At 43.1% G+C, this 18,160-nt stretch overlaps 1 protein-coding gene and 1 long non-coding RNA gene across 2 annotated transcripts in view; one reads left to right on the top strand and one right to left on the bottom strand.

Moving 5' to 3' along the window:
* The window catches only part of LOC123952853, a 35,275-nt gene extending 17,968 nt beyond the window's left edge, over nt 1-17,307 (bottom strand). The window contains exons 1-2 of the long non-coding RNA XR_006820752.1: nt 17,157-17,307; nt 15,264-15,418 (exon numbers count right to left, since the gene is read on the bottom strand). This is a non-coding gene — a long non-coding RNA (uncharacterized LOC123952853). The remainder of the gene's footprint in view (nt 1-15,263; nt 15,419-17,156) is intronic.
* On the top strand, nt 13,180-14,676 carry LOC123952833 (interferon alpha-1/2-like). Its single transcript, XM_046022420.1, has one exon. The coding sequence runs from the start codon at nt 14,080-14,082 to the stop codon at nt 14,674-14,676; it is 597 nt and encodes a 198-aa protein (XP_045878376.1). The 5' UTR covers nt 13,180-14,079.
* Nucleotides 17,308-18,160: the final 853 nt, after the last annotated feature.

The raw sequence follows: 18,160 nt of genomic DNA, 5'->3' as shown, positions 1-18,160 counted from the left end.
GTGTTTTAGAACATGTCAACTCTACAAGCAGTAGTCGCTTACAGATGATCTTGCTGGTGTCTATTTATCTATTTAAATACTTATTTATGTAAATATCGATAAGATTCCGTTTTCATATACCATGATGTGCCCCTTTGCATAGCAGAATATAATAAAATATATTTTTAATATGTATCAGTTTATCATTTTTTCTTTATGGAACTTTAAGTACAAAAGGGTTTTCAAAGAGGCACACCAGGTCTGAGTGTGTAACTCCATTGGAAATCGGACAGCAGAATGCACTTACCATCATACTGCATTAACGTTGGAAATGACAACTGACTTTCTCTAGGACAAGTTGCACGTTGACCTCAGGCTATAGGACATAATAAATAGAGATCCTGATGTCTACATCTTTGGTTGTAGGGATATATAAATATGGTTGCTATAAGGATGAGAGCTAAAAACAATCCTCCTACCTAGTGTTCTAATGAAGAAGGAAAGGACGTGACTTCTCTCACCTGCTGATAGAACGGAGACTTTGAAGCACAAAGGAAGTGCACACAGAAAAGCTGTGGATACCTTGACAGGTCACTGGCAGACATGGAGGCATGTATGTCCAGTGTTGGGGGCAGGTGAGGTGGCATTTGACAAGAAACGCCATGGCTGAGGTCCACATCTAACAGGCCAAGCCAGAACCAGAAGTGGTCACCCAGGGAGACGGTGTCATGTGAGAAACAGACATACACTTGGTTCTGAGGCCCTTCAACCATTGAAGGGAGGGGAGAGAAGAGCCACAAAGGAGACAGTGGACTCTTGGCCACAGGGATAAGAGAGGATGCCGGTGAGTGTCTTTAAGGAAGTAAATGTGCTTTGAAGGCCATCAGCAGATCCCTGGAAGATGTAGACTGAAACTGCCTGCGATGTAAGAAACACAGATTCCTTTGCTGACCTTCCTGAGAGTCGGTTTGGTGGAATGCATAAGTAGGGACCCCTGGAGTGGGTGGGAGCATGAATAAGAGAAGTCAGTGAGTCTGACTTCGAGAAGAATACTGCATGGGATCTGGGAATAATGGGGTTGTTTATTCTGGTCATAGTTTGCCCTTTTATGTCATTTCTTTTTCCCTGAGTGATTTCATGGAATGGATGTTTTGGCAAATAATGTTAATATGTTTAATGTTATATTGATTTTTCATCATGACTTAACTACTGATGGTGGTTTATCCTGTCATCGTTCTTACTTCCTTGCATATCAGCGAGCTGCTTGGCTTTAAGAATTCACTGGGCAGGAATGGATACCTCATTCAATCCTTCATCAAATTATCTATTACTACGGATAAAATCATGTTTCCCGGAATTATCGGCTTCATTATTAGGTTCCCTAAGTCCTCCTTGTGACACTGTTTACTACAGCGGCATAATACCCCATAGTTTTTTCAAGAGATTTTGATATGGTAAGAATTTTTCTCTGTTGTTCGCTGCTAGTATTCCCTCATGTTCCGAATACCACAATGTTTAGTGGATATCCACATCACAAGATTCTCATGCACGTAAGGACTGACAGACTTTCTTCAAAAATGAGGTTGGGAAAGGTCAGAGATTCTCTCTCCTCATATTTACAGCAATGAGAAATCATTGGTCAAATCAGCTGAAAATACATGAATCATGGAAATCCGTAGAGCAGTAGTGAGTTGTATATAATTCAGCAGTAAAAACAGATTTAATAATTATGACAAAATAGCGTGAATATTCACTGAACTCACACACTGAAAGGCACCTAGCAGTGCATCTTCCATAGGGAACGGCATAAATATGGTATCAGTCGTCCTATCTTAATTCTGACAGCTATATATGAGAATATTGTTTATCTCCTCCTACACAATTCTTGGGAACAGTGTGTCCTACACGTCAGTACCTGACTTGCAAAGGAGGCAGTCTCCCAAACTGGAATTCTGTTATGAATTCTAGAAAAGCCTGACCCATTCATCCCCCATTGCCAAGAAGGGTTTTTATTTTTCACCAGTGATGAGACGGTGGCTTCTACAAACATCTGAGAGTCGAGAATAAATATCTAGGTGGAAGTGCAGAAGAACATGCTATTTCCTTAACCTTCTGCACCCACCCTGCCCTCTATCCTCCCCCAGCCTTCACTGTAGAACACATTCCCCTGTCCTAACAGTTACCTTCCTCGCCAAGGCAGAAGTCCCCACAGCACACTTGGCATTCACTCTCTGGACCTCTCAGCCTGTTCACACAACAGCTTTCTGTTCTGCTGTCATCTCAGCTGAAAGGTTTTCGTGAGGAGCAGCACAAGAAAGCAAGTAGAAGACAAAATGCAATGAAATCTCTAGGTTTTGCAGAACTACCTGCAAGAGAGGCTTTGCTCAGATTTCCATCCAATGTGATGGAACAGCACTGTGGCTGAAAGGAAACAGAAAGAAGGATCAGGTTGAAGGGTATCCTAGTGAATCTCCTCTGCAGGAAGACCGCCCCCTGGTGGCCACGTGGGACAAGGGAGGTGACCAAAATGGGACCTCTTCCTGAGGATGTCCCTTCCAGCTACTTGTGGACACCCAGAGATTCTAATGCTGTCATAAACCCGTTTCCTTACTCTGTCTAAAACAAAGAGTAAGTCTTTTCCTGAAAATCCTATAGCCTAGGTCGGTTTAATCCCAATGTTATTGATTATTAAATACTGAAAAGTGCTGAAGAACCAAGCAGCAAAGGCCAAATGCAGGGGCGAGAGGAGTGAACACCCCTGCCAACATTTTTTTTTAAGATTTTATTTCTTTATTTGATAGAGGCAGAGAGGCAGAGCATAAGTGGTGTAGGTCAGATGGAGTAGCACACTCCCCACTGAGCAGGTAGCCTAATGTAGGACTCAATCCTAGGACCGTGAGATGATGACCTGAGCTCAAGGCAGATGCTTAAAGGACTGAACCACCCAGGTGCCCTGACCCCCGCTGACTTTCCATCCCCTGGCATTTCTGGTCAACCTGCCAGGGGACGTAGAGGAGGCAGGGCTCAGGGCTGGGTGCCCCTGGGCGGTCTGGGAGACATTACCCTGCACTACTGGCCACAAGCCACCAAGCTTTGGCAGCTTCAGGAGCCAGAGTGCCCACTTGCCCTCCCTCACCCTTCCTGTCAGCTGATTGCTGTGGTGTGGAACTGAAGGCCTCCAGAAGGCCGGTCCCACACAGAAACACACTAATTCCAGGAACCCTATGCAAAGAATCCCAGAGCTCAACTGTGCCTGTGTTGGAGCACTCCCTAAGTTCTAGTTACACCAGGAGTAGGACACTCCTTTCCACAGAAAACCACAGCTGACGTCTGGAAAAATGAAAGTGCTGAAAGTCAGGAGCAGTGTGAGAACCTGGAAGGAGAATGGGAATGGGAAAGTGTCCACTGGTTTAGTGACTTATCCTCAGGAGGTGGAACAGTAGGACAGTAAGGCAGAATCAAGTCAACTGTCTCTCTGTGTCCTTCCCGAGACTGAGAAGGTTCAAGTGGATGCTGGGGGCACAGAATTCTAGGTGGATGTGGCCCATGATAGTGTCTGCAACACGGGTGACCCTAAAGGACAGCAGCCTGCAATGTGTTGGAAGGAGGAGGGTCAGTCTAGTGCCAGCCACAAACATCTATCTCGTTGGCAGAAAAATCTAATGTCTCATAAGTATTTATTTTTTTAATTTTTAATTTTCTTTATTAACATAAGGTATTATTAGCCCCAGGGGTACAGGTCTGTGAATTCCCAGGTTTACACACTTCACAGCACTCACCATATCACATACCCCCCCCCCAATGTCCATAAACCCACCTCCATGTCCCAACCAGCCCCCCACCCCGGGCAACCCTCAGTTTGTTTTGTGAGATTAAGAGTCTCTTTATAGGTTGTCTCCCTCCAGATACCATCTTCTTTCATTTATTCTTTTTCTACCCCCAAACCACCCACCTTGCCTCTCAACTTCCTCAAACCAGGGAGATTACATGATAATTGTCTTCCTCTGATTGACTTGTTTCAGTAAGCATAATGCCTCTAGTTTCATCCACACCATTGCAAATGGCAAGATTTCATTTCTTTGGATGGCTGCATAGTATTCCATTGTATATATACACCACATCTTCTTTATCCATTCACCTGTTGATGGACGTCTAGGTTCTTTCCATACTTTGGCTCTTGTGGACATTGCTGCTGTAAACATTCAGGTACACGTGCCCCTTCGGATCACTACATTTATATCTTTAGGGCAAATACCCAAGAGTCCAATTGCTGGGTCATAGGGTAGCTCTATTTTGAACTTTTTGAGGAACCTCCATGCTGTTTTCCAGTGTGGTTGCACCAGCTTGCATTCCCACCAACAGTGAAGGAGGGTGCCCCTTTCTCCACATCCTCGCCCACATCTGTCATTTCCTGACTTGTTAATTTTAGCCATTCTCACTGGTGTGAGCTGGTATCTCATTGTCGTTTTCATTTGTATTTCCCTGATGCCAAGGGATGTGGAGCACTTTTTCATGTGTCTATTGGCCATCTGAATGTCTTCTTTGTGGACATGTTTGTTCATGTCCTTTGCCCATTTCTTGATTAGATTCTTCGTTCTTTGGGCATTGAGTTTGATAAGTTTTTTTATAGATTTTGGATACTAGCCCTTTATCTGATATCTTCTTTGCAAATATCTTCTCCCCTTCTGTCAGTTGTCTTTTGGTTTTGTTAACTGTTTCCTTTGCTGTGCAGAAGATTTTGATCTTGATGAAGTCCCAATAGTTCATTTTTGCCCTTGCTTCCCTTGCCTTTGGTGATGTTCCTAGGAAGTCGTTGCTGTGGCTAAGGTCGAAGAGATTGCTGCCTGTGTTCTCCTAAAAGATTTTGATGGATTCCTTTCTGACATTGAGGTCCTTCATCCATTTTGAGTGTATTTTCATGTGTGGTGTAAGGAAATGGTCCAGTTTCATTTTTCTGCATGTGCCTGTCCAATTTTCCCAGCACCATTTGTGGAAGAGGCTGTCTTTTTTCCATTGGACATTCTTTGCTGCTTTGTCGAAGATTAGTTGGCCATAGAGTTGAGGGTCTATTTCTGGGTTCTCTATTCTGTTCCACTGATCTATGTGTCTGTTGTGGGGCCAGTACCATACTATCTTGATGACAACAGCTTGGTAATAGAGCTTGAAGTCCAGAATTGTGATGTCACCAACTTTGGCTTTCTTGTTCAGTATTCTTCTAGCTATTCGAGGTCTCTTCTGGTTCCATATAAATTGTAGGATTCTTTGTTCCATTTCTTTGAAAAAAATGGATGGGCTTTTGATAGGGATTGCATCAAATGTGTAGATTGCTTTAGGTAGCATAGACATTTTCACAATATTTGTTCCTCCAATCCATGAGCGTGGAACATTTTTCCATTTCTTTGTGCCGTCCTCGATTTCTTTTATGAGTACTTCATAGTTTTCTGAGTATGAATTCTTAGCGTCTTTGGTTAGGTTTTTTCCTAGGTATCTTATGGTTTGGGGTGCAATTGTAAATGGGATTGATTCCTTAATTTCCCTTTCTTCTGCCTTATTGTTGGTGTAAAGAAAAGCAACTGATTTCTGTGCATTGATTTTATATCCTGACACTACTGAATTCCTATACAAATTCTAGCATATTTGGAGTGGTGTCTTTTGGGTTTTCCACATATAGTGTCATATCATCAGCAAGGAGTGATAGTTTGACTTCTTCTTTGCCGATTTGGATGCCTTTAATTTCTTTTTGCTGTCTGATTGCTGAGGCTAGGACTTCTAGTACTATGTTCAATAGCAGTGGTGACAAAGGACATCCCTGCCATGTTCCCCGACCTTAGTGGAAAAACTCTCAGTTTCTCTCTGCTGAGACTGATATTCGCAGTGGGTTTCTCATAGATGGCTTCGATGATACTGAGGTATGTACCCTCTATCCCTACTTTGAAGAGTTTTGAACAGGAATGGATGTTGTACTCTGTCAAATGCCTTTTCAGCATCTGTTGAGAGTATCATATGGTTCTTGTTCTTTGTATTGTATCACATTGATTGTTTTGCAGATGTTGAACCAAACTTGCAGCCCAGGAATAAATCCCACTTGATCGTGGTGAATAATCCTTTTAATGTACTGTTGAATCCTATTGGCTAGTATTTTGGTGAGAATTTTCGCATCTGTGTTCATCAAGGATATTGGTCTGTAATTCTCTTTTTTGATGGGATCCTTGTCTGCTTTTGGCATCAAGGTAATGCTGGCCTCATAAAACAAGTTTGGAAGTTGTCCTTCCATTTCTATTTTTTGGAACAGTTTCAGGAGAATAGGACTTAATTCTTCTCTAAATGTTTGGTAGAATTCCCCTGAGAAGCCGTCTGGCCCTGGGCTCTTGTTTGTTTGGAGATTTTTTGATGACTGCTTCAATCTCCTTACTGGTTTTGGGTCTGTTCAGGTTTTCTCTTCCTTCCTGGTTCAGTTGTGGTAGTTAGTACATCTCTAGGAATGCATCCATTTCTTCCAGATTGTCAAATTTGCTGGCATATCATTGCTCATATTATGTTTTTATAATTGCCTTTTATTTCTTTTGTGTTGGTTGTGATCACTCCTCTTTCATTCATGATTTTACTTATTTGGGTCCTTTCTCTCTCTCTCTCTCTCTTTTTTTTTTTTTGATAAGTCTGGCCCAGGGGTTTATCGATCTTATTCATTCTTTCAAAGAAACAGCTCTTAGTTTCGTTGATTTGTTCTATTGTTTTTTTGGTTTCTATTTCATTGATTTCTGCTCTGATTTTTATTATTTCTCTTCTCCTGCTGGGCGTAGGCTTTCCTTGTTCTTTTGTCAGGTCCTTTAGGTTTAGGATTAGGTTGTGTATTTGACACCTTTCTTTTTTTTTTAAGATTTTATTTATTTACTTGACAGAGAGAGATCACAAGCAGGCATGGAGGCAGGCAGAGAGAGAGAGGAGGAAGCAGGCTCCCCATTGAGCAGAGAGCCTGATGCGGGCTTGATCCTAGAACCATGGGATCATGACCTGAGCTGAAGGCAGAGGCTTTAATCCACTGAGCCACACTGGTGCCCCGAGACCTTTCTTGTTTCTTGAGAAAGTCTTGTACCTCTATATATTTTCTTCTCAGCACTGCCTTTGCTGTGTCCCACAAATTTTGAACCATTGTGTTTTCATTATCATTTGTTTCCATGAATTTTTTCAATTCTTTACTCTCCTGGTTGACCCATTCATTCTTTACAAGGATGCTCTTTAGTCTCCAGGTACTTGGGTTTTTTCCAAATTTCGTCTTCTGATGGAGTTCTAGCTTCAGAACATTGTGATGTGAAAGTATGCAGGGAATGATCCCAATCTTTGGATACCAGTTGAGACCTGATTACGACCCAGGATGTGATGTATTCTGGAGAATGTTCCAGGTGCACTGGAGAAGAATGTGTATTCTGTTGCTTTGGGATGGAATGTTCTGAATATATCTGTTATGTCCCTCTGGTCCAGTGTGTCACTCAAGGCCTTTATTTCCTTGTTGATCTTTTGCTTGGATGATCTGTCCATTTCAGTGAGGGGGCTGTCAAGTCCCCTACCATTATTATATTCTTGTTGATGTGTTTCTTTGTTTTTTTATTAATTGATTTATATAATTGGCTGCTCCCATGTTAGGGGCATAGATACTTACAATTGTTAGATCTTCTTATTGGACAGACCATTTGAGTATGATATAGTCTCCTTTCTCATCTCTTATTATAGTCTTTGTCTTGAAATCTAATTGATATGATATAAGGATTGCCACCTCAACGTTCTTTTGACATCCATTAGCATGGTAAATTGTTTTCTACCCCCTCACTTTGAATCTGGAGGTGCCTTTGGGTCTAAAATGAGTTTCTTGAAGACAGCATATTGATGGCTTTTTGTTTTTGTTTTTGTTTTTATCCATTCTGACATCCTGTGTCTTTTGCTTGGGGCATTTAGCCCATTTACATTCAGGGTAACTATTGAGAGATATGAATTCAGTGCTACTGGATTGCCTGTAAGGTGACTCTTACTGTATATTGTCTCCGTTTGTTTCTGGTCTGCTGCTTTTAGGCTCTCTCTTTGCTTAGAGGACCACTTTCAATATTTCCTGTAGAGCTGGTTTGGTGTTTACAATTGTTTTCATGTTTGTTTCCCAGAAGCTTTTTATCTGTCCTTCTATTTTTCAATGATAGCCTCGCTGGATATAGTATTCCTGGCTGCATATTTTTCTCATTGAGTGCTCTAATATATCATGCCAGCTCTTTCTGGCCAGCCAGGTCTCTGTGGATAAGTCTGTTGCCAGTCAAATAATTTTACCATTGTAGTTATAGATTTCTTGACTTGGGTTGCTTTCAAGATTTTCTCTTTATCACTAAGACTTGTAAATGTTACTATTAGCTGACAGGGCATGGAACTATTCTTATTGATTTTGGGGGAAGTTCTCTGTGCCCCCTGGATTTTGGTGCTTGTTCCCTTTGCCATATTAGGGAAACTCTCTACAATAATTCTCTCCAATATACCTTCTGCTCCCCTCTCTCTCTCTTCTTCTTCTGGAAACCCAATTACTCTAATGTTGTTTTGTCTTATGGTGTCACTTATCTGTTGAATTCTCTCCTCGTGGTCCAGTTGTTGTTTGTCTCTCTTTTGCTCAGCTTCTTTATTCTCTGTCATCTGGTCTTCTATATCACTAATTCTCTCTTCTGCCTCATTTATCCTAGCAGTAAGAGCCTCTAGTTTTGATTGCACCTCATTAATAGCTATTTTCTGTCAACTTGGTTAGATTTTAGTTCTTTTATTTCTCCAGATAGGACTTTTATTTCTCCAGATAGGTTTCTCTAATATCTTCCAGCTAGCACCTTGAGAATCATCATTTTGAACTCTAGATCTGACATATTACCAAGTCCATATTGATTAGGTCCCGAGCCTTTGGTACTGCCTCTTGTTCTTTTTTTTGCAGTGCATTTTTCCACCTTGTCATTTTATCCAGATAAGAATATATGAAGGAGCGAATAAAATACTAAAAGGGTGGCAAGAACCCCAGGAAAATGTGCTCCAACCAAATCAAAAGACACCCCAAATCATGGGGGGAAGATAGGAGGGAAAAGGAGTTCAGAAAAAAAAATTAAATAAAGAAAAAATATAAAAATGAAAATATGTATATTAGATTGGTGACTAGAACAGAGTCACCCACTTAATTTTGGGAGTATTTTGGTCCATTAAAATAATCTACCTCCCAAAATTTTAAAGAATGAAAAATACACACACACACACACACACACACACACACACACACACAAGTGTAAACAAGATGAAGGGATGGAATATGACGATAAAGATGGAAGTTTTAAAAAAAATTTCTAAAAAAGGAGTTGATAAGTGGAGAGAATTTGCTCAGGCTGGAGAGTAGAACAAAGACCTGTGTGGATTTAGGATATATTTTGAACTATTAGAAGAAGTTGTATCCCAAATTTTTTTTAGAAGAAAAAACCCTATATGTATACAAAAATAAAGTTAGATACAATGAAGGATAATATGTGAGTATAATAATGACTTTTCAAAAAAGATTTTTTTAATGAAAGGTATTGTTAAGATAAGCTAGTTAAAAAATGTTAAAGGAGGAAAGAGTAAAAGTCAAAACAATTTTGGCTTAAGAAAAAAATAAAATTAAAAAATATTAATTAATTTTGCCAGACTAAAGAACATGGGGAGAAAGCCATGAATTTCGTACTTTGCTTGCTCCTCCTCTGGAATTCCACTGTTCTCCTTGGAAGTGAACTTGGTCTTGGCTGAATTTCTTGCTGATCTTCTGGGGGAGGGGCCTGTTGTAGTGATTCTCAAGTGTCTTTTCCCGAGGCGGAATTGCACCGCCCTTACCAGTGGCAGGGTTAAGTAATTTCCTTGGGTTTGCTGTGGGGAGCTTTTGTTCCCTGGAGGCTTTCCATAGAGTTCTGGAGGATGGAATGAAAATGGTGGCCTCCCAGTCTCTGGCCCAGAGGAGCTGAAAGCTCAGGGCCCCACTCCAGAGTGCGCCTTTGGAGAAAAGCACTCAATCACTCCCATATTCCTGGCCTCTGGCCTGTGACCAAGCGTCTCTGGCACACAGCCCCACCTGGAGTCTCCAAACCCAGCAGACCCCTGCTCTCTTCTGGGGGGGTCTTCCAGGACCTTGTGGGGTCTCTGCTCACAGAGCAGTGGCCTGCCTAAGCCACGGATCACAGGTTAAGTTAGGCCTGAGTTGAGAGATCACTTCTGGGCTCCATCTCTGTAGCTGGCTTCCCCACTCTAATACCTGGGAGCTCTGCAATGCTCAAACACCCCCGACCCTTCGGTGTCCCCGCAGGACATAAGACCATGCTGTCTGCGCATGGGCTTCAACCCGGCTTAGCCTCTAGAGCGATGTCCCTAGTGGAACAGACTTTTAAAAGTTCTGATTATGTGCTCCATTGCTTCACCACTTGCCAGGAGCCGGAACTCCCCACGAGGTCTATCTTCCCATCACTTTGGATACACTTCTCCGCAGGTCCCACCTTTAAGAAAGGGGTTGATTTTCTGTTTCTAGAATTGCTGCTCTTCTTCTCTTCGATTTCCTGTTGGATTGATAGGTGTTTGGATTGGTTTGGTAAACTATCTAGCTGATCTCCTGCTACCTGATATCGCCTCAGCATGCTACTTCTCCACCATCTTGACTCAACTCCTCCTCACTCTCATGAGTATTTAAAAGGCATCCTGCCAACTTGTCTTTGGAACTTCAAGTCAGTCATGCAGTTGACTCCTCCACACCCCCTGTAGCCATACACAACCACAGACAACAAGCCTTTGGCATCTACGGTGCAATCTAGAATCCTTGATCCCTCACACTCTCCACCTGACTGATTCCATGCCATGGCCTCTCCTGGGTCACAAATCCTCTGTCCATTTCTATTCTTCACATCTTTTAACAACTACTTCCAGACCAGCCATTATCTCACAACTCCTCTGTGTTCTACCTTGGATATTGGTTCGATCTGAATAATTCTCCCTCTGGGTTTCTGTTTCTCTCCAAACAGCTGCAGAAATAAGTGGACTCCAAATGGGGTATCTGAGAAGACAAAGGTAATGGTTTCAAAGATCTCAGAAGGGTTAGACTGAAATCAGCTTTAGTATTATCACCTTAAAAGATCCTCATCATTATTCTAAACCAGGTGCAGAGCAGAATCATGCAAGATCTTTCAATTCCCCTTGTCTTCATATTGCATTTCTCAGGCAAACTTTTCCAGGCCTGCGTGGACTTATCAGGTAGGTAGAGCTCTCAGGCAGGGCAAGGATCCCGTCTCCTTCCAAAGAGGGTGAACAGCTAGAGTCCTTGTCGCCAGTCTCTTGTGAGCTGGTTGGTGTGACTCCTCTCATCTCTCCTCAGAGCCGAGTACATGTGGATTGAACGAAAGGAAAATGAGGTGGCTCCTCTTGTAGAGCTGAGAACCTCAGGGGGACCCAAGATTATGTCTTGTGGGATCCTCTGGCAGAGGCACTTTCCTCACTTGCAATAACTCAGTACAGCCTTCATTCCCCTCGTCTGCCGGAGCTGCTCGTCCCCAGTCTTGCTGCATCAAATTTGGCTGACGTGCACTCTGCCATTTTCTCAGCCGACAGGCCACTCTTTCACTTTTGTCACGTTTAGACATAATAGTTGTCTTTCCCCCTTCCCCACTCACAGCTGCCATGTTTTGCTTTCGAGGAGAGTTAACATGAGAAACAGAAAAACTGATGTCTTAAAAATGAAAGAGAAACCCGGGGCAGCCCCTTGGCCCTCCTCTTCCTTCCCTCTGTGTGATCCTCATGATGACCTAGAAACTGATCAGGACCAGCAAGTCAGAGTATGTCTAGTAAAGCATGTGGAAATATTAAGTTTTTCAAATTCTCTTTGTTGTTGTTACTTAATTTGAAGATGCAACACCGTGAATGAGGAAAGGCAACAAGGAAGTGTGTCCCTGACATCATAGCCTGGGCCTCACCCGCCTGCATTCTGAGCACCAGACAGGTGGCCAGATGAAGCTGCCTACTGTCAACACACAGTCTGAATGAGCTAGTGAAAGTCATCAGTTTCTGTGCTGGAAGTTTCCCAGAGACCCAGTCAGTGAATTCCCTGTGCTCCACTCAGAAATTTTGGACGTAACATGTGTTCCCTAGTTTCAGGAAAATTTGAACCATGGGGAACACTGGGTGGCTCAACTTGTTGAGGATCTGATTCTTACTCTACCTTCAGATCTTGATGTCAGACTGTGAGTTCAAGACCCAAGTTAGGGTCCACCCTGTGTGAGGAGCTTACTTAAATAAATGAAAAACCGGAAAATTAAGCACTGTGGTGGTACAATAAATGTATTCCCTTATTCAAGGTGAAAGGATTATAACTGGTTTTTCCTCTACTTGGAGAATAGAATCATTCACCTCAGCATCTGAGGGATGTTGACACCTTTGTTACCTGGTCAGGTGAGGAGGAGGTCAGCAAGAGAGAGGGTCCCCAACACAAACACGCCAGGGGCAAGGGCAAGGATCTAGGGGCAGAAACTGCTTTGCTAACAAGGAAACCAGCCCCTGCACAGTAGGGGAATCTAGAGTCCTCCGGACATGGTGAGCCTGTCCTCAGGAGTGAGCCCAGGAGAACCTGGGTGGAGGACACTCAGTCACTCTAGAAGAAATATGTTAGTAGAGGTGATAACTACCTTGTCAGTGAGGTGCTGCTGGGAAAATCCAGTCATGTGGAAATAGAACCTCGACACCTCCTCTTCCCAGACAAGAACCAGGCTTCCTGCTGGGGGCACTTGCAATGACTTGGAGCGTTCTAACAAAACCTTGGTATTTATTGTCGTTCATTGGGTATTCTTGGATATTACATAAGAAACAATGGCACAGAATTCTTGGAGGACACAAACTGTCAGCAAGGTCAGTGTGACAAATCCAGGAATAACAGGAATCCCTAAGGATTGGAGGAGTTTCTCTCCATCATTTCCTGGATCTCAGAGTCTAACTGGACAGGTGATCTTTCTTACTGGTGAGCTGCCAGTGGTGTCTTGTGGCCATTGCTGATGTTTGAGGCCTGTTGTGATGCAGGCTTTGGAAATGAAAACACAAACACATTAAATTTTATGATTTAGCTCTACAAAATTCATTCAACACCTCAGTAATTATCTAGTGTAAGCAGAATAAATATTTTGATAATACCTTCCAGAGTACAGTAGTAGCAGGGGAAGTTAAAGATGATGTTGTCGTGGTGCCTGGGTGGTTCAGTCAGTTGGGTGGCTGCTTTCAGCTCAGGTCATGATCCCAGGGTCCTGGCATGGAGCCTTGCATCAGGCTCCCTGCTCCGTGGGAGCCTGCTTCTCCCTCACTGTCTGCCTGCTGCTCTGTCTACTTGTACTCTCTCTGCATCTATCTCTCTGCCAAATAAATGAATAAAAATCTTCAAAAAATGATTTTGTCCTATGAGGCAACATTCAATTTCAGGACACTAAAAACACATGTTAAGTAAGTAATTCCATTTTTCACTTGCATTTAGCAATCTGGATTGATTTGAAATGTCCAGGTACACTGAAATCATTATGTCCTCTTAGAAATCGTTATTTGCATATGTACTCCCTATACTACACTGTATACATGTAAAGAAAAGTTACTCATCAAATTTACTTATATACATAGGCATCAATAGCTTTAAAATATAACTATTAGCTTAAAATTTTTAGTCATTCTGGACCATGAACTGGTTAAACCTTACACTTTTTTTTATCTTAAAGCACAGACAAAAATACAATATGTAACAATATATACTGTGTCTCCTGTTATTAAGTATTCTTGAAAGTTTGAATTAAAAAACATCCAAAAAGATTCTGGAGGCAAGGATAATACTTAAAGAAAATAATACATGGTTGAGAAACCCATGCTCCAAACCCAAGTAGAAAGTGTAGAAAGGAAAGCAAAAAGAGAAGTAGAAAGTAAGGGAAACGTTCAGAAATCGAAAACTCCTGTGTCCCCTACTTAAGCCTCACGCACAAGAGAAGATGTTCAGAGAAGCTAGAGCCACGGGCCCCAGACGTGCCCACCCCACCCAGGCCAAAAGCATCTGCAGGATAACCTATGGCTCTGCCCTGCTCCTTCTTGGTGGCCCTGGTGGTGCTCAGCTGCCACTCCCTCAGCTCTCTGGCATGTGACCTGCCTCAGGACCATGGCCTGCTGCACTGGAGGGCCTTGATGCTTCTGAGACAAATGAAGAGACTGTCTGCTAGCTCCTGTGACAACTATACAAAGGACTTTGGCTTCCCCCAGGAGGTGTTTGATGGCAAGCAGCTGCAGAAGGCTCAAGCCCTCCCTTTCGTCCATGTGACGAACCAGAAGACCTTCAACCTCTTCTGCACAGAGGCCTCACCTCCTCCTTGGAACACGAACCTCCTGGGGGAATTGTGCTCAGGACTCTCTGAGCTGCTGGGCCACCTGGAAGCCTGTCCCCTGCAGGAGGCAGGTGTGGGAGAGAAGCCCCTTGTGAATGGGGACTCCATCCTGAGGAACTACTTCCAGAGGATCTCCCTCTATCTGCAAGAGAAGCAATACAGCCCTTGTGCCTGGGAGATGGTCCGAGCAGAGATCATGAAACCCTTGTATGCATCAACCGTCTTGCAAGAAAGATTCAGGAGAAAGAAGCGACACCCCTTTCAACATGGAAATGATTCCCTCTGACTGATAACATCACACATTCCGGAGTTCTGCCGTGCCAGAGACTCTCACTTCTCTGTCCCAAAGCCATGAACACAGTCAATTTGTCAAGTGTTTTCAGAACGTGTCAACTCTACAAGCAGTAGTCGCTTACAGATGACCTTGCTTGTGTCTATTTATATATTTAAATATTTATGGAAATATTGATAAGATTCAGTTTTCATATAATATGATTTGCACCTTTACATAACAGAATATAATAAAATATATTTTTAATATGTAATCAGTTTATCATTTTTTCCTTTATGGAACTTTAAGTACAAAAGTGTTTTCAAAGAGACACACCAGGTCTGATTGTGTAACTCCGTTGGAAATCGGACAGCAGAATGCATTGACCATCATTCTGCACTAACATTGGAAATGACAACTGACTTTCTCTAGGACAACTTGCACGTTGACCTCAGGCTATAGGACATAATAAATACAGATCCTGATGTCTACATCTTTGGTTGTAGGGATATATAAATACGGTTGCTATAGGGATGGGAATCTAAAAATAATCCTCCTACCTAGTGTTCTAATGAAGAAGGAAAGGAAGTGACTTCTCTCACCTGCTGCTAGAACGAACAGGTGAAGCACACAGGCAGTGCACACAGAAAAGCTGTGGTCCCCTCGACAGGTCGCTGGCAGACATGGAGGCACGTATGTCCAGTCGGGGGGAGGTGAAAGGGCATTTGACAAGAAATGCCATGACTGAGGTCCACATCTACGAGGCAAAGCCAGAAACAGAGGTGGTCATGCAGGGAGACCGTGTCATGTGAGAAACAGACATACACTTGATTCTGAGGCTCTTCAACCATTGAAGGGAGGGGAGAGAAGAGCCACAGAGGAGACGGTGGACTCTTGGCCATACAGCACAGGGTAAGAGAGGATGCTGGTGAGTGTCTTTAAGGAAGTAAATGTGCTTCGAAGAGCATCAACGGATTCCTGGAAGATGTGGACTGAAACTGCCTGCGATGTCAGAAACACAGATGCCTTTGCTGACCTTCCTGAGAGTCGGTTTTGTGGCATGCATAAGCAGAGACCACCCTGGAATGGATGGAAGCATGAATAAGAGAAGTCAGTGCATCTGACTTGGAGAAAATATTGCATGGGAGGGGTGCCTGGGTGGTTCAGTGGGTTAAAGCCTCTGCTTTCTGCTCAGGTCATGATCCCAGCATCCTGGGGTCGAGCCCCGCATAGGACTCTCTGCTCAGCAGGGATTCTGCTTCCCTTCCTTTCTCTCTGCTTGCCTCTCTGCCTACTTGTGATCTCTCTCTCTCTCTCTCTCTGTCAAATAAATAAATAAATAAATCTTTAAAAAAATGAATTTTGCATGGGATTTAGAAATAATGGAGTTCATTATTCTGGGCATAGTTTGCCCTTTTATGTCATTTCTTTTCCCCTGAGTGATTTCATGGATTCGATGTTCTGCAAATCATATTAATATGTTTAATGTTGTATTTATTTTTCATCATGACTAAATTTCTGACAGTGGTTTATCCTATCTTGGTTCTTATTACCTTGCACATCAGTGTGCTGCTCGGCTTTAAGTATTCACTTGGCAGGAATGGATAACTCATTCAATCCTTCATCAAATTATCATTACTATGGAAAAAATAATGTTTCCCAGAATTATCGGCTTCATTAATTAGGTTCCCTACGTCCTCCTTGTGATACTGTCTCCTATAGCGGCATAATACCCCATTGCTTTTTCTAGAGAGTTTGATGTGGTAAGAATTCTTCTCTTTGCTCACTGCTAGTATTTCCTCATGTTCTGAATACCACAATGTTTGGTGGATATCCACATCACAAGATTCTCATGCACATAAACACTGACAGACTTTCTTCAAAAATAAAGGTGGGAAGCTGAGTCAGGCATTCTCTCTCCTCATATTTACAACAATGAGAACTCATTGGTCAAATCAGCTGAAAATACATGAATCATGGAAATCCATAGAGCAATAGTGAGTTGTGCATAATTCAGGAGTACCAACAGATTTAACAATTAGAACAGCGTGAATATTCACTGAACTATGAAATATGCACTGAAAGGCACCTAGCAGTGCATCTTCCATAGGGAAAGGCATAAATATGGTAGCAGTCGTCTTATCTTAATTCTGACAGCTATATATGAGAATATTGTTTGTCTCCTCCTACACAATTCTTGGGAACAGTGTGTCCTACACGTCAGTACCTGACTTGCAAAGGAGGCAGTCTCCCAAACTGGAATTCTGTTGTGAATTCTAGAAAGGGCTGGCCCATTCATCCCCTATTGCCAAGAAGGGTTTTTATTTTTCACCAGTGATGAGACGGTGGCTTCTACGAACATCTGAGAGTCGAGAATAAATATCTAGGTGGAAGTGCAGAAGAACATGCTATTTCCTTATCCTTCTGCACCCACCCTGCCCTCTACCCTCCCCCAACCCTCACTGCAGAACACATTCCCCTGTCCTAACAGTTACCTTCCTCGCCAAGGCAGAAGTCCCCACAGCACACTTGGCATTCACTCTCTGGACCTCTCAGCCTGTTCACACAACAGCTTTCTGTTCTGCTGTCATCTCAGCTTAAAGGTTTCCGTGAGGAGCAGCACAAGAAAGCAAGTAGAAGACAAAAATGCAATGAAATCTCTAGGTTTTGCAGAACCACCTGCTAGAGAGGCTTTGCTCTCTCTATGTGATGGAAGAGCAGCTGTGGCTGAACGGAAACAGAAAGCAGGATCAGGTTGAAGGATATCCTAGTGAAGCTCCTCTGCAGGAAGACCGCCCCCTGGTGGCCACGTGGGACAAGGGAGGTGACCAAAATGGGACCTCTTCCTGAGGATGTCCCTTCCAGTTACAAAAAGCCACTTGTGGACATCCAGAGATTCTAATGCTGTCATAAACCCCTTTCCTTACTCTGTCTATAACAAAGAGTAAGTCTTGACCTGAAATCACTTTGGCCACAGTCTGTTTCAATCCCAGTGTTATTGATTATTAAATACTGGAAAGTGTTGGAGAACCAAGCAGCAAAGGACAGATGCAGGGGTGAGGGGAGTGAACACCTCTGCCAACTTTTTTTTTTAAGATTTTTGATTATTTATTTGAGAGAGACAGAGCATGAGGGGAGGGAAGGTCAGAAGGAGCAGCTGACTCCCCGCTGAGTAGGTAGACCAAGGAGGGGGGCTCCATCCTAGGACTGTGAGATCATGAACCTAACCCAAGGAAGAAGCTTGAATAACTGAGCCACCCAGGCACCCTGACCCCCACCAAATTTCCGTCCCAGGCATTTCTGGTCAACCTGCTAGGGGACGTAGAGGAGGCAGGGCTCAGGGTCAGGTGCCCATGGTCGGGCTGGGAGACATTACCCTGCACTACTGGCCACAAGCAGCAAAAGTTTGGCAGCTTCAGAAGCCAGAGTGTCCACTTGCCCTCCCTCCACTTCCCCTGTCAGCTGATTGCTGTGCTGTGGAACTCAAGGCCCCCAGACA

This window comes from Meles meles, chromosome 11, assembly GCF_922984935.1.
Source record: "Meles meles chromosome 11, mMelMel3.1 paternal haplotype, whole genome shotgun sequence".
In the NCBI taxonomy this organism is placed as follows: domain Eukaryota; kingdom Metazoa; phylum Chordata; class Mammalia; order Carnivora; family Mustelidae; genus Meles; species Meles meles.
The sequence above is the reverse complement of the archived record's forward strand: the minus strand, read 5'-3'. Positions and strand labels throughout refer to the sequence as shown.

Excerpts from the sequence above, each read along its gene's own strand:
- LOC123952833 (XM_046022420.1), top strand. The coding sequence starts at position 14,080 with ATGGCTCTGCCCTGCTCCTTCTTGGTGGCCCTGGTGGTGCTCAGCTGC.